Raw genomic sequence first — 16,492 nt, 5'->3', positions numbered from 1 at the left:
AATTCATAGCACCTAAGGTGGAAGCATGCCTCTCCGTTAGCTATTTAGGGAGCCTGAAGTTAGATAATATGGAGATTCTGCATACATGTTTCTGCACACAGCTGTTGTGCATCTGTCATCTTTGTGCAGAGATAACTCATGAGTGAATTTGTACTGGAAACTGATGTTTGTGGATGTTTCTTCAGTAAGATAAAACCTTGAGTCTCCTTTGGAAGGCTTGGTAGTAACTAGGGTTAACTACAGTTTGATTTTGAAAATGGATCAGTCTATTAAATAATCTATTAAATCTATAAATAAGCCTATAAAGTCTATTAAAATTAATGAATTTTAAAGTGAGATAAGTTTTGTTCTGACTCTGTGAATTTACAGATTCTGTTTATATATTACTTTGTTTCTGTTGGCACAGTCATTGCCGAAGAGCATCGGAAAACTAAAGAAGCTGAACAATTTGAATGCCGATAGAAACAAATTAACATCTTTGCCCAAAGAGGTAAGTTTTGTGCAATTAACTCTCACAGATGCGATTATACAAACAGAAAACTGTTGATTTCAAATGCCTGCAAGAAGTAGCAGGCAGCTTTGATCCACTGGGTATTCTTCCCAGACCAATCACAACCAGAAGCTTATACATTAGATCTGAACAGCATAGATCTGAACAGCAGCTGTGGTGATTTCGTGGCTTGGAAGTGCGAAATGTCTTTGCAGTTGAACAGGAAGGCTTGGACCTAATTAGCCTGTAACTAGTAATTCCTGGTGTGGGTGTCAGATCCAGCACTGTTTGAAGACTCGGGGTTCTGTTAGAGTGAATGCATTTAGACATCAGTGTACCTCTTCTGCATGTAGAGTAAAAATACTGCCAGGGTCTTCCTTGCCTCACTCTTGTAAGCAATAGCGAAAGGAGGGCTTCATATTTACAAAAAAAAAAAAAAAGATTCAGAGACTGTTTTGACAGCCTTTTTGGTTTCCGAGATCTCGGGACTACTTTTGCCTTCAGATATGATGACCTGACATGACCAAGATCACTGATACCTCAAATGTTACAGCTATGATCACTAGGACTTCTTGTCTATCGCAACAACATATGGAATGCAGTGAGGCTGGAATTTCTGTTGTGAAACCAAATACGACGAACGCCTTATAAGTTTAGGTCAGCAGTAAATTCTGGAAAGGGATCAAGGGAAGTTGGCATCCTGTGATTGGAGCACGGGACTGTGAGTTGGTTCTGTTTACGCTACTGTTTCTCTGTGATTTTTGTCCAAGTAGTTGTCCCCCTTAATTTTCCTATCTGTTTCTAACCTGTGACGCTGAGGTCGTAGCTGTCGTTCACCGCTTTCAGTTGTTTCAGGAGCAGGTGGCAGCTGAGGGGTGGGAACTGAAAGGAGTATCAGCACTTGCTAGTCAGTGCACACTTTTGCTCAAGCCTACTTACCGATGGAGCTTGGACAGTGTGAGTAGGTGTAAGGAGGAAGCAGAGTGGCTGGGAACCGGGAGGTGGGGGAGAGTCAAAAGTCGGAAGAGGAGGATCGAGCAGGGGCAGAGGATGCTGCTGTGGCACTGGCAGCAACGATTCCAGTGGCCCAGGTCTGAGCTAATGGTCACCTAATTGTGGCACCACGATAGTCCTCACTGCTTCTTTACAGATTGACTTGCAAGTGTGTGTTTGACCAGGGAGGAAGATAAGGGAGAGAAGAGAAGATGCGAGTACTGCAGCTGCTCTAGCAGGACAGTGTCTCCTCTGCAGAGGTGCTGCTGGTTCTGAACATAGAATTGCAGAGGGCATACCCATATGGATTGCATAAACACCAGCAAGAGGCACAACCTTGGGAAAACCATGTTTCTGGGTTGGGATGTAATGGCAATTTTGATCTTGTGCTGATTCAGCGGCAAACTTTCCACATCTTTACGAAGAACTTAATGTGTTACACAGGTGACCTAAACTATCTATACTTGAGACTTGTACAATTCTGTGTCTAGTCCACCCTTAGGCAGAATTTCTCTGAGTTTGCTATAGCATGTAAGGTTTTACTGATACACTTTATTTCCATATTGGCCATTAATAGCTTATGTAGTGTATAAGCATTTTTCTTGGTTAATGAAGTTCATGGCACTGGAGACAGTGCATGCAGGTAAGCAGCATGGTTTGGAAGGAGCAGGGACAGGAGCAGGTGAGAGGAGGAGGCTCAGCTTCAGAAGCAGGTAAAGCAGGGTGAATGGAGTGTGTCTGTTTGGGGGGAATAACAGGGCCAAGGGTTCGGTGCAGAGCAATAAAGGGATTGATGCTGAACAAGAAACGAAAGACTTAGAGACAGAAATGCATTTCTGAGGTGGAAAGTGTTGCCCAGTTGGTGAAGGAGCTGGGGATATTGAAGTGTGAAGTGAAGAACAAGAACATGTGTGGAGAACATTAGTGCACATGAGAGAGAGGGGAGGGGACACCTGCACAAGGGGTGGGATAAAGTCAGAGGTGGTTCTGTGTTTGGAGAAGGTGGGTGATGAGGAAATGGAAGGCGGTACCTGGAATGAGGTGAGGTGGGGAGTTGTAGAAAGTCCAGGAAATAAAGATCGGAGAGGGTGATTCCCAGGGAGCTTGGCAGAGTAACAGGGGAAACAGAGCTTCTTTTCATCCACTTCTGTGACACAGATTTTTTTTTTTGGGGGGGGTGTGGTGTGTGGAGAGTGGAGGGTTCTGTAAACATCTCCACACCTAAGTATCTTTCTCATTAGAGCAAATTCTTTGAAATTAGATTTAGCGCAAGTTTTCCAGAATGTTTCATTAAAGTATGTTTTGCTCTTTGGATTTTAAAAATTTTTTATTTTGTGCTTTTAAATGAAGACAGTCCTTCTCCAACTGCAGGGTCATATCCACCCTCTAGATCAGTGGATTTGAATTCCAGGCTGGTAATGGTAACAAATGTAAAGCATAAATAACTGATACAATGGTTTGTCTCAAATATACTGCTAATATGCATGTATTGCAGAGCCCAGTGTCTAGCTAATGAGACTTTTCAGTTTCAGTTTTTCAAGTTTCAGTTTCAATTCCTTGTGCTTAGGCTGTGCAGTAAAACACTTTTTTCCTTCAAAAGTTGTTTAGATTGCCTTCTAACAGTACTGAAATGCTAGTTTTGAAAACAGAAAGAAATCTACTGCTCCCTGCTCATGTTTCGTCTGTTCCTGGAGCTGCATTTTCTTTGGGTAGTATTTTTCTTAACCAGTAGCTTTCTGCTTTAAATCAAAAGTGAACATTTCTTTAGTACAAGTTTTCTGGTTAAAATTCAGAGGAATTTAGTGAAGAGTCACATTTCATAGCTCCAAAGGAAGAAAGTTGTGCATAAACAGAGTGCACAGGTAGAAGGAGTACTGTTTGCTGTAACGCAAAGCATCCACAGGAGCAGCTTCAGGAGTGCTGGTAATGGCAAAGATCCCAATTTGGAGTTTCCCGTTGGATGGCATGGAGGAACAATTTGGTGTCTGGGTGAAATGTTCAATTTCCAGTTTCCTTCTCATCATTACTGACTTGGAAAAAATGTTGCAAACTGCATTGGTAGAGCACTTAAGGAAAACAGAAAAAACTGTCACCCTTTTTATGTCTGTTGGAAGGTTCTGCTTGACAGTGAGAAGGCTTACCATCTTTTCCATTTATTTTTCTTCTCAAATGGACTAATTAATACTTAAAGCCAGGCACGAGCTTCTGATAGCAGTCATTTTTAACACCTCTGCCTGCTGTGTGTTGCTCAAGTGTCTCCTGAGACAGTATGGCGAAGACTGGGGCCTCGGACCTTTGCACGCCAGTCAGTGTTGGTACCTGCACGCTGGTTCTCCCTGCGCAGAGGTGGAGTCAGATGCAGAAGCAGAGTATGCACTGCAGATATTCTTGCTCTTTTTCTTCCCATGTTCTTTCGTTCTTTCTCTGCCTTGCAGAGTGTTAGAACAGCTGTACATTTGTGGTCTTCATCCTTATAAGAAATGGGAGTGGGACAGGCCTTTACTGGTTTCTGTTAGAGGGGGACAAAGATACAGAGTCTGGTCACATGCATATAGAAAAAATGGAACTCTACTAGGGAGAAGAATACATGTAATAAATATCATGTCTGCCTGCTGGTGTCTCTGTCCTTGCCTCCAGAATTATTCCTGGAGCAAAGAGAACTTTTGTAGACAGGATGGCAGAAATTAAGTGCCTGCTCTAATATAACTGGTGAGAGAATCTGAGTGCTAGCTTTTTTGTGGTGTCGTGGTTTTTGTTTTGTGTTTTTTTTTTTTTTTGTGGGTTGGTTTTTTTTTTTCTGTTTTTTTTTTAGCAGTTTACTAGGGTTGGATTTTGGGTCAACCTGTCAAACCGTTACATTGCCAGGTTGTTTCAATGCACACTTGTAAAACCAGTCTCTACCTTTTGGTGTAAGATTTGTTGACTTGGGATTATTGAGGAGTTTGTTTGCAGACACCCCTTCAAAGTTTCCTGGTTCAAAGGTGCTTCTGTGTCTGGTGCTGATATATAAGGTGAAATGTGAAACAGCTGAGTGTATGACCAAGACTTGAGTCACTGACAGATTTCATCTTCAGTATCTCATCTTGCAGCTTGGTCCCTCCCTCACTGAACTGAGTGGTGAAACAGACTTCAGCGAGAACCGAGAATGTCTAAACCTGTTCAGAGTCACAAATGTTTTTCCCCTTAAACTTGCAAGACCTGCCTGGTGACTCTTTGGTATTGAAATCCCACCCTGGCACTGGAACGCTGGTGAAACTGGTGTGTTGATTTTGGCACTTGCATAAATAACCTCCTTGGAATGTTTTCCAGTTCATGTGCTTTTGTTAATGAGTCTCTATAACCTGCAGAGATCTGGTGGTGTGTCCTTCCTGTCTCTGAGGGATATTGTGAGGATTATTACTGCAAAATTTTTTTTTTTTTTAAAACAAGTTGGAGCCACTTTGTTTCTGCTTTTAACTTCCATTGTCCCATTCCCTCCTTCGTTTGTGTAAAAGTATGTCTTTGTGTGTCTCAAAGAGAAAAAAGGCACCAAGGAAAAATGCAGGAAAACTTGTCTTGAGTCAGAGGGCAGAGAAGCTCTCTTGCTGTGCTCCTCCCGTACTACTCACCAGTGGTGCAGGGGGTGTTGAAGTGAGTTTGCCAAAGATTTTCCTACCCAATTTAAAGTTAGTAATAGCTGAATAATAGCTAGTAATGGTGGACTGGACAGTTTCTTCCACCTCTAAATGTATTCTGTGCTTGCAATTAAAGAATTAATCTATTTTATCTGGGGCCAAGGAAAATTCTGACTTTATTTACTTGGAATCCAATCAAAATTTTGGTTATGACACCCTGGAAAAGATTTTTACAACACAACAGGAATTGTGTTTAAATTCCCAATATATTTATCAGAGTTGTGTAAACCTACTGAGAGTTCTTGATGCTGACAGCTGTACTGAGAGTTGAATAAAAGAGGTGTGTCACTAGACTTTTGTGACATGCTTCTTTTTTTTTTCTTCTTTTTTTCTTTTTTCTTTTTTTTTCTTTTTTTCTTTTTTTTTTTTTGCATTGCTTATACTTGTGTGAAAGATGTTAACTGGTAAAGGACAGAAGAATTGATTCATAGCTTTTGAACAGTTAACAGATGCTGGGATCAAAAGATGTAATTCAACTAATGTAACTTGAAGGTCTTCTATGTTTTCCACCTTTCCACCTTTGATTTCTGTTCTGGCTTTAGAGCACCAGCAGTGTGAGGATGTGTGAAATTTGGTCTGTGGTGACGAATGACTGTAACTGATGGCTGGGGTGAGGAGAGGGAGCAAATGGGATTTTTTGGGAGGGATCTGAGTGCGAAGAGAGGGATGAATCTGCACATTCTTCTTGGGTTTACCTCCAGAAAGCTGCAAAGGTGTCGTCAGCAAGAAAAATGGAATGGCAACTGTCACGTTATTGTAACAAGAAAAATCGAATGGCAACTGCCAGGTTATTGTAACAGAGAAGTGCAGTAAAAGTCAGGTGATCAAAAATCTGCAGCTGATGCAGGTGTCAAAACAACTGTCTGCATTGCAGTAGAGCAGAGGAGTTATCAGAAACATCAGCAGAGGAATGATGTTAGAAGTCTTGCAGGTATGGAGGGCTGTTTAGGATGGGCTGGCAGTGGGGATGCGGATGTCAAAAAAGCAGGAGACTGAAGTGGTGAACGCTGGTCAGGATGAGAACGTGGAGGGGAGTTTTAGCAGCAAAGCTGACATCCTCTCTGTTTATGCCCAAGTCTTGCTACATTTCCAGAGCAAGCAGGCTGTTAGACAGATGAGTCTCAGACTGAGAGAGAAGAGAGCAAACCTAAGAGGAAGAGTTTTGTGTGGAACCCAGAGGGGTCCTGCTGGCGCTTATCCTGTGAAGCAAGTTCCACCTGAATGCAAATAAGCAGTTTTGTTCAGCCTTTACAGTACTGTGAAATCAGTGATCTCAAAATTAGCTCTTCATAGTAAGGATCATTTTCCACCTGACTGATGTGTGGGTTGTGTTTTTGTGGTTTTGTTTTTTATCTAGGCTGAATATTCTTTGGAGATGGTGTGATAAAGCAAGTGAATAACCCTTAAATTAAAGTTGCTAGAATGAAATAAATCTCAGGAGTATGGCTCAGACATGCTCAACTCATTTGAGACGTCTTCCTGATGTCTAGCTTGATGCAGAAGAATGTGAGGACTTCTTCAAACCTCCAGTCTTTGGAACAGTTACTCGTGTGCCTAGAACTAAGCATATGCTTGTCCCCGTTAATTGAAGTCTGTGCTCGAAAACTGTGTGCTTGACTGTTAAATGGGCTTGTGGTCTCAACTGCTGTGTACTTGGTGCCTGGGCGGTGGTTTGGCAAAGTCTGTTGTAAGCATGTGATCAAACCCTCGGAAAGCATGGCTCTTTGTCAGTTAATGACTCTCAGCCAAACCAGCGGTGTTCTGATACCGTATTACTTCATGGTGGTCACAATGACGTTTTCCTTTCAGCATGCCATTTAGTGTGTGCAGTTGGCCTCAGTGGTACCACTTTCTATTTAGGTCTTCAGACGTTGGACCTGATGTCTTTCTGTACTGCTGGATGGGTGCTATCTTTTTTTTGAAATGACAAAGATTTTAGTTTTTCTTTAACTGTCAGCTTGTCTTTTTTCTCTGTGATATCTCACCCGATGCTGCTTATTAGATGCTGCCTGCATTTTCTAAAACGAGTTTCATAAAAAAGATTCAGTATCTGTCTGTTATCTCCCCTCACTAACCTGTTAAAAGAAAAAGGTCTTCGCTGCCTCTGAATGAAACAAAACCTTTGAACAATTGCCTATCGACTGATAGAGCAAAGTTAAAATAGCTCAAGTTAAAATAACTTAGGAGTTCTAACCCTCTTTGGCAGTAGAGGAATGTATGTTCTGTCTCCAATTGTTGGCATGCTCTTGTCCAGTATGGATAAAGAAAAATAAATTGAACATCTCTTGTATTTTCTTAATTGTTAGCCGCTTGGAAAATTATGGGTCAGGTAAATTGATAACCCTGTAAGTATTATTCAGTCCACAATTCTGCTGTTACCTTTCATTAAACTGCTTTAAATGCATGATGACTTGGGCCGGCCAGTTCCACTGCTCCATTTTTCCATTGTCAAAGGTGTAGAAGTTTTGGTCTCATCAGGGCTGCATGGCTTTACTTTGTTTGGTTGGCTAAACTGTTTGGATCTCCATGCTCCAAGACTGAGTAACGCAAACGTCATTCACGGAAAAGTGAACACTTTGTGTACAGTTAGGGCATCACTTGCCAGCTCATCAGCATTCACTGATTCTGTCTCTTGCTTTTCACAGCTCCTCATGTTAGATACACCAATTAGACACTCGGTGTGTGTGTGTGTATATATATGTATTTTTTTTTTCTCTGTGGCACTGTATTCTGTGAAAGTGTCAAGGCACATTGTTTAAGAATCTATACATGCTTTAAAGAGAATAGGGGAATTATTGCACTAAGAAATATTTGCTCATGATTTGAGTGCTGGTTTCTTAGGGCTTTGATTCACAAGCTAAAATGGCTAACAAGGTTGCTGCTCCTAGCACACACACAGCGCCAGCAAAGCCGATACACTTATGAAACAGCTGCATCGTAGAGGGCAGTGATTTAAGGAAAACCATCTCAGATTTTGTTTCGTCAAGAGAATGTTGTGCTGTAACTTTGCACTGTAAATAGCTTGTGACTCAGAAGCCTTGAGCAGCTGATCGCTGCTTTCTTCCATTAAAATGTATTCATGATAAAAAGAAAGGTGAGTGGGGTATAAATGCTCCGTATGTTTGATTTTCTAAGTCAGTTTCATCCTTTAAAACATGGCTTTTTCCTTGGTAAATAGTGTAGGTTAAATCAATGTAAATTTTTGACTAGTGGAAAATCTTTTGTGGTGTTTGTAATCTCAAGCTTGGGTTTGGACTGAATTGTGGATTCTGCAAAGACAGAACTGACAGAACTTAGAACGCATAAATATTTTAACTCAGATATAGGGACTCCTGACCAAGGTGTAGTGACGTGTTGGCTGGATTGTGACAGAAGAACCTTGTTATGTGTGTGTGACAATAGATGTCCTCCAGTTTTTTGAACGAAGGTCTTTCAGTAGGTTTGCTGTCTATAGTTAGGTTCTAAGTCTGCTCAACTTGAAAGCTTCAAAAGGCATTGGGATATTTTGCCTCGAATACTTGGAGTAAGGGAAGAAACTTCCCCCCCCTCCCCCCCTCATGATGAGTTTTGGAGCTGGCAAACAGCCAGCAGTGCTTTTTGAAGCTCCGTATGATAAGTGAGCAAAGGTAAGTTTCCTTTGTGGATAGGAACAAAGAGTTACTTGAAGAAGCTTTCAGGTTGCTAAAACTAATAATTTTGGTGTTTATAGGAGTAGTAATTGCTATCTGGAACAAAAAGGTGGAATGTGTGGAGTGTTTTTTTAATCAAATGTAGAAGCTTTATTTTTTTGAAAACATGTATCTTTGATGCAAAATACAGATATTTTATGGGTAAAACTGAAAAACCCTATTTTTTGCACCCCAAAATGAGCTTAGTATGCAGATGCTTACATTTGGATGAATTGGTAGAGACAGAAGATATTAGATTAAATTGGCCAGTGCATATGGGAATCATCTTGAAATTAGATGCTTCTAATAAAACAGGGCATCAAAGATGATACTCATAAGGTCTGTCACGTTTTGTGAACTCTTCACTACTCTTTGCGGACTCAGTAAACGTTGGGAGTGGATTGGTGTATTTAGCATTTTGCCTTGCCTAAAGCCCTGTTGGACTTCTTGTATCTAAAGTTACCATGAGGAAAGAAAGAAAGAATGAATATGTGAAACATAGAGCTAGAAAAAGTTCAAAGTTAAATCTAGTATTTTTTGTGAGGGTTGTCTGCAAAGTGACATCCATGTGGTTACTGATCTCTTCCTGGCTTGGAAGGCTCTAAGGGGTAGGTAGAACCTGACCTGTCTGTAAAGTTATACATTAGTCACAGGTAAAGCTGTTCAAGAAACTCCTGCAACAGACTCGCTCAGGTCAGGCTTCTCTTAAGCTAACACTTCTTTGCAGTCTGTACCTCTGGGTGAAGTATCTGGCAGGCATCGTAGCCTGAATGTGCTGTGACAGATTACGTGACCCGTACTGCATGCCTTTGTTCATACTGTCATGCTGCAACAAAACCAGGACTTTTTTTTTTCCCCTTCTCTTCTCTAATATAGATTGGGGGGTGCTGTGGTCTTAACGTCTTTTCTGTACGTGACAACAGATTATCTCGAATTCCTTCTGAAATTTCACAAGCCACTGAACTTCATGTCTTGGATGTTGCTGGAAACAGGTAAGAGATTTCTGTATTGTCACGTTCTTTTGCTAGATTTACTTAATTCTTTCTAACAACAAAAAATATTACGTCTAAGAATGAAGTAACGTAAAACAATTATGACTTTTGTGTTAGCATTACTATTGAAATTGTAAAAGTAGTCTTCACCCTTGGCCCAAAGTAGCATAACTTCTGTGTTGTCAGGAGTATGTTTTCTGGATTGCTTTGACCCTTAGGAAAAGATAGGATTTAGAAAAAAAGTCTGGATTTGTATATTTCTGAATTAAAACTGAGAATCTAGGCAATTCAATAGAGCTTCAGCTGAAACTACCAGCCTCAAGTAACACTGTATCGAGTGTCTTATCTTAGAGATATACAGTGCAAGTAACAAATAATGCCACTTTGACCTCGTGGCTTCTCATGAATCTTAGTTGATATGCTTCAGACATCAAAATGCAAAAAGGAGTGGATTGAAGCATAAACTAGCAAATTAGTTCAGTTGCTTAGGAGGAAGTTAAATGGGAAAAAAAAGGGGTGGAGGGGAGTAAATGGCATCTCATCTATGTGGTATAATTGTCTCATAGGCACTTATGTATTTGTTCTGTCAGTTGTGTACACGTAAGGCTCCGGAGCAGGAGCAGCTGTCTACCTTCCAGGACATTTTACTGCAGTAGAAAAAGTTCAGGATAGTTCTACCTGTTATTCACAGCTACAGATAATTATGGTATAAAGTTAAGTTGGAGATTCTTTTTAAGAGAATGGAGTAGTTGGAGTTGATGGCTACTGCAGTGGCTTTTATTAGAGGCGTTAATCTCAATCCTGTTTATTCCGACTCAGGGATATATACTTAAGAGTTGACTTATGACATGTCCAGTTGACATGACCATGTATTAAATCTCCTAGAGATTGCCCTGACTTCTCTACTTTTCTTTTTTGAACTAGGCTGACGTATCTTCCCCTCTCGCTGACTACCTTAAAGCTGAAGGCTCTGTGGTTGTCTGATAACCAATCCCAACCTTTGCTGACGTTTCAGACTGACACAGACCCTGAAACAGGAGAAAAGATTTTAACATGTGTATTACTTCCTCAAATGCCTTCTGAGCCTGGTTGCCAAGGTGAGTGCCTAGAGTCAGTTTTTCATTACGTATAGAAATACTTCTTTGTTTACTGTGTTGTCTCTTCCATAAAGGTTTGTAAAACATATATAAGCTCTAATGAGCAAAATAGCAAAGTTCTGGTTGAATTTTCACTTTTAAACTTTTTTTTTTTCCGTAATCGTACTAGTTTTCAGAAGACTTGAAAAACATGGCTGTGAGTGTTACTGAAAATACATTGACGCCAACTACGATAAATAAAATACAGACCTGAAAGAAGAAGACGGAATATATCACTATTCTGAGGCTTGCCAGTGGGCCAAGTAGTGGTGTCCATATTTGTGTACACTGGTTATACATCTTAAAAACATATATAAGCAGTGAAAATTGGTGGCTTTCCAACTACTGTCTCTTTACCAGAAAAATAATTGCATAGCTAGTAATAATCAGTAGACATTTTACTTTCTAGCAAGCTAATTTTCTTTCAGGCAAAGATGCTGTACAGTAACTTTATTATAGTCTTCAACAAGTGTATAATTGCAGTATAGGTTGCTTTTGCCTTTTGTGCTGAAGCTTGCCTCTGGGTCAGGTGGAATCTTAAACTCTTTTTCACTGTTGGCTGGGTTGCTGCTCCAGTCACTTCTGGATGTTTTTTTTCCTCAAGCTTTTATAGCGATGTCTGAATATTCAAAGGGAGTCATCTGAGCTAATATTTAAACTTTTGCTGTAATCACTGGAGAGTGGCTCTGGAAGAAGAGGAGGCTCCAGGGAGACCTTATTGCAGCCTTCCAGTACCTGAAGGGGCCTGCAAGAAAGCTGGAGAGGGACTTTCTACAAGGGCATGTAGGGATAGGACAACGGGTAATGGCTTTTAACTAAAAGAGGGTAGATTTAGATTAGATATAAGGAAGAAATTCTTTACTATGAGGGTGGTGAGGCACTGGGACAGGTTGTCCCAGAGAAGTTGTGGCTGCCCCCTCTCTGGCAGTGTTCAAGGCCAGGTTGGATGGAGCTCTGAGCAACCTGCTCTAGTGGAAGGTGTCTCTGCTCGTGGCGGGGGGTTGTGGAACAAGGTGATCTTTAAGGTCGGTTCCAAACCAAAGTGTTGTGTCATTGCATGAGAGTAAATTATTCCATCCAAGAATAGACTTTTGAAGAAATCGTGTGTATTCTTCTCCACTAAGTACAAAGGGAGCCTGAGGGGAAAAGCTCCGCTGTAGATATCGATATTGTAGGTACTCAAACTTACCTAGATTAATTCCACTCTTTCAATACTATGCAGCTGGAACAAATAGAAACCCCTAAAGCAGTAGAAGTGTAGAAATGGCTCTGTTTTGTGTCAGCTTCTGGATTTTAAGAATACAAATTGTGTTAAGAATTAAAATAAGTGGATTAACCCTTTTAGATTTAGAGAAGATTAAGCTAGCTCAAGAAGAATAACTGAGGTAGACTGACTTTCTCTGAAGGCCTCACTACTAGAAATCAGATTTCCTCCTCTCCAAGTGAATCTCAGGGCTTCAGAGGTAGAAGGCTTGGAATCGGATGTGTGTGCCTAGCAATACTGAAAGGATGAGGTCAGTGAAAGCAGTGATCCTGTGTTACGGAATGCCATTTAGGGAACTGGCTAATGTCTGATGGCAGCTATGATCCAGAAGAAAAGCATGTAAAGTGGCAAGAATATTAAATTCTATAATCAGTACTCTAAAACTGCCACAAACCTGAAAGAGTTGAAGTACAGAAATTTCTCATTTATACAGAAACTATTTGTTGTGTGTACTTGAAAACAGAAAATTAAGACACGTTGTGTTTTCTATCAAAAAAATAGAAATAACCAGTTGTTAATCTCGGATGAGTGATTGGTTGGGTATGGCAGTTATTGACAATATAGCTTGTTGATGTTTTAGACTTGCTGTGAATCTTTAGTTACGTTTTGCTGGTCTAACAGATAACCTACCACGATGTGGCGCACTGGAGAGCTTGGTAAATGAAATGTCGGATGAAACATGGAATGAGCGGGCAGTGAATAGAGTCAGTGCAATTCGCTTCTTAGAAGATGAAAAAGATGAAGAGGATAACGAAATGGTATGTTTTCCAAGCCTTTGGATACCTGCAGACACTGTGACGTAAATGCAAAAGTGTAAAAAGTATCTGAGCTCCCTTGCTGTCATTATTTCAGCTGTGACTGCACACTTTTTCTGTAAGTCTGTAGCAGAAACTTCATGTTGACTGCTGAATCTTTTTGTATTGACGTAAAATGCCTTTTTATTTTTTTTTTTTTCTGCTTTGAATATAATTTTTATGTTCTGATGCAGGACAGTCTTTGTTTTGCTTTGTTTTCCTTTCTCTGTTCAGGATGATTTCTTTCCAGAAGCAAGATATTATCTTTGTATCTGTGAAGCTTTACTGCTTGAAAGTATACAGAGCCTAATTTATGATTCCAGTGCTCTGGCATGTGTCTCCGTTAAGTTTGCCGTTGTTTGTCTGATTTCTGTTTCCAATCTCTTGCTTTCTCTCTCTCTATTTCTTTTTTTTTTCCCCTCCACCATTTGCATTGAAACAACCACAGTGTCCATAAACAGCAAGAATGTTGCTCATTAGTTTCCCAGTTAAACAAAGGATGTGGGAACATCTGTCACTGTACTTATAAGACCTCTCCGTTAAGTTGGGCTGTGCATGTCCTGAAGATCAAAATGCAGTGTGATCTTTGGCTTTACTGACTTTCATTAACAATTAAAACTCTTTGTAAAGATTAAGACTGCTTCAGTCAGATTTTTAGTGTGCTTCTCTGATGCTCTAAAAACTTGCTGGTGGTCCTCATTAGAGCTCCGCTTGAGATACTTCAGGGCACTGTCTGGATTGTAGCTCACTAGAAACGTGGTCTTACTTTAAAAAGTGACCATAAAAATTCTTAGTAGGGAAATAAAGTTTTCAAGTAAGGTGATTGCTTAATCCAAAGCAGCAGAAACTAGATGTCTCTGACAAGCATGGTTCATAGACTGACCGATAAGGGAGTTCAGAATGATGCTTCTTAACGACTGTGCCAGCTGGAGAATGTCCATACAATAACGAGGGCTCAGGTGTTAATGATCACTGCTTTGAGTCGTGTTATTATAGCCTGACTTGAGGCAAGAACCTTTTTAGGGAAAGAAGAAGTTTATAATCCTACTGAGGAGGTGGAAGGGCAGATTTCCAAAGCAATCTTGACGAATGCACCCATTTATGGGTCATTAGTTCTGCTGTAATCTGCATGGTTTACATGTATACCACTGAAAAGTAGTTGCATGTGTATATGTATTATGCTGATACATACTTGTGACAAGTTATTCTAGGTGTTCTGTTGGTCTCTAATCTGGATGCTAACTGGCGTTTTCGTAAATTTTGTTTGCCTTGTAAAGGTTTCAGCACAGTGATGTTAGACCTTCTTGTGTCTAAGATGGGAGAGAAATGCTCCCTCTTCTTCCTTTCAAGATACTTGTTCTCAGTTGACAAGAGAACCAAACTGTGTGGTGGGGCTGGAAGGCAGACAGAGCTCCACAGAAATGTGGATTTGACACTGTAAAGAGATCTCGTGGGATTCTTTCAAAACCAGCTGAATGTTTTTTTGTTTGAAATGTGATCTGAAATCACTTGGATGGTTTTTTGGGGAAAAAAAAATAATCCCCAACTGTATTTATGAAAGAATTTTCACTTCATAACTTGTAATTGTACTTCGCTTGAGTGGCTTTCAGATTAGTAGGTCAAGAGAGGAAAAAATCTGCTCCTAGACAGTTCTTAAAACCTCTTTCACTGTCTTCATAAATATGCAGCTCTGAAAATAATGTTCAGTGTAGAGCATCGTAGTTTGAAAAAGGTGGAAAAAAAAGAAAAAATCGATACCTAATATTTGGTGTGTGAATGCTAAAGCCGTGAAAGCATGTGTTGTTTTTCAAAGAGACGAAGGCAAAACCACTTATTGCGCTGTTTATTTTTAGAGAACACTTCTAAGGCGAGCCACTCCACACCCTGGAGAATTAAAGAACATGAAAAAGACAGTGGAGAATTTACGGAATGATATGAATGCTGCTAAAGGACTGGATTCAAACAAAAACGAGGTCAATAATGCCATTGACAGAGTGACCACTTCTGTGTAGAGTTTCATCTCCGGGTTTTACCTCCTGTGTCTTCCCCTGCTGTTGAAATGTTCCTGTCATCTTCTGGGACCTCACTGAGCCCCTTTTTGTTTTTAACCAGAACCTGGTTCATCGTCTCCGTATATGTGAAAAGTGCTGCCCACTGGAAGAAAGTGCCTTATTTCATCCAGGCAGTGAACCAATAATTTCCAAATCAATAGTGTAATTTTAATAGTGCTAGGCTTTTTAAAGTATAATACACTACTGTATGCAGAATACAATATTTTTGTCTTAAACGCAGGGGAAATAATGCTTTTCTTTTCCAGAGTATTGGGATATTGGTTTCCCAGTGGCTGGACGTGCTGGTGAGAAATATAGTTTTGTGGAAAATTGATACACTTTTTTATTTTTTTTGGCAGCTCAGATGGTGTAAATTTTAAATTTTTGTATAGGACTTTCATAACAAAATGATGTATTTCATTTTTAAGAGAAAATTTATCTTGAGCGGTACATATTTTAGTATTTGTGGAAGAGAAGAAGTTTCATGGACAACTGTATTCATTGGTTTGTACCACCCTTTGTGCCTTATTGTGTCTTGTATGTCATACTAGTCTTAAATACAGCAATTATTGAGGAAAGTGAGTAGGTTTAAATTTGGTCTCCTCTTTTAGATACGTTTTTCTTCTTTCCAGACAGTAATTTGTTGGGATTTTTACAGCAGAGAACTGATGTTTATATCATGGGATTTTAGCTCGTGAAGCACAAATGTTAGTTTTGTTGTAAACAGAATTAAGATTAAAATGACCAAACTGCTATTGTTTATTACATAATGCACTCACACTTTAACTTAGTTGTAATGAAACATCTTGTTTTGGATGCTGTGTTGCATTGCAGTCACTAGAAATTCATGCTTCCATTGTTGGGGTTTTTTTTTGGTTTTTTTTTTTTTTTTCAAATGTGCCATCTGTAAAATAACTTGAAAAACAGCACGGTAGAATTTCAGAAGCACAGTATGAAACAAGTTTTATGTATTACACAAGAAAGCATGATTCTTTAAAGTGCATTCGTGGTTTTATATACTCATATAAAACCATAATAAAAAATCTTTAAAAGCTTCAGTAGATTTATTGTATCATTAAAATACCAATTAAAGTATGTATGAGTTAATACCAGAATTTACTATCATTGTTACTGTGTTGCACTTCCAATGGTCCAATGCTGATTTCAAGGTCTAATTAAATCAATGGGTTCTGGTTTGTTTACAAAGGTAAGTATTAACCGAGTTGAAGTCCGTAAAGAACAATTTTGCTAAAGGCTGATAAAGATTGCTTTTGGTGTCTCTGGTTTCTGTATGTGCCGTGAGCTAGCAAAGACCGCTGACCTGCTCAGTGCAGGAAATTGAGCAGTCTGAGTTCAGAGCAATGGTTTGACATATTTAGTGTGAGCTAATGCAATGAACCCAAATTTCAAGAAAATGAAAGACCCTACAC

The 16,492-nt window shown here is 39.8% G+C and overlaps 1 protein-coding gene across 1 annotated transcript in view; it reads left to right on the top strand.

The window, feature by feature from the left end:
• Nucleotides 1–16,067, top strand: part of LRRC1 (leucine rich repeat containing 1) — a 74,090-nt gene extending 58,023 nt beyond the window's left edge. The window contains exons 10-14 of the mRNA XM_075410701.1: nucleotides 407–490; nucleotides 9,702–9,817; nucleotides 10,742–10,914; nucleotides 12,839–12,975; nucleotides 14,865–16,067. Coding sequence (XP_075266816.1) covers nucleotides 407–490; nucleotides 9,702–9,817; nucleotides 10,742–10,914; nucleotides 12,839–12,975; nucleotides 14,865–15,023 — 669 coding nt within the window. The 3' untranslated portion in view covers nucleotides 15,024–16,067. The remainder of the gene's footprint in view (nucleotides 1–406; nucleotides 491–9,701; nucleotides 9,818–10,741; nucleotides 10,915–12,838; nucleotides 12,976–14,864) is intronic.
• Nucleotides 16,068–16,492: the final 425 nt, after the last annotated feature.

Source organism: Opisthocomus hoazin, chromosome 2 (genome assembly GCF_030867145.1).
Source record: "Opisthocomus hoazin isolate bOpiHoa1 chromosome 2, bOpiHoa1.hap1, whole genome shotgun sequence".
Taxonomy (NCBI): Eukaryota; Metazoa; Chordata; class Aves; order Opisthocomiformes; family Opisthocomidae; genus Opisthocomus; species Opisthocomus hoazin.
This window is presented reverse-complemented; position numbering and strand designations above follow the sequence as displayed.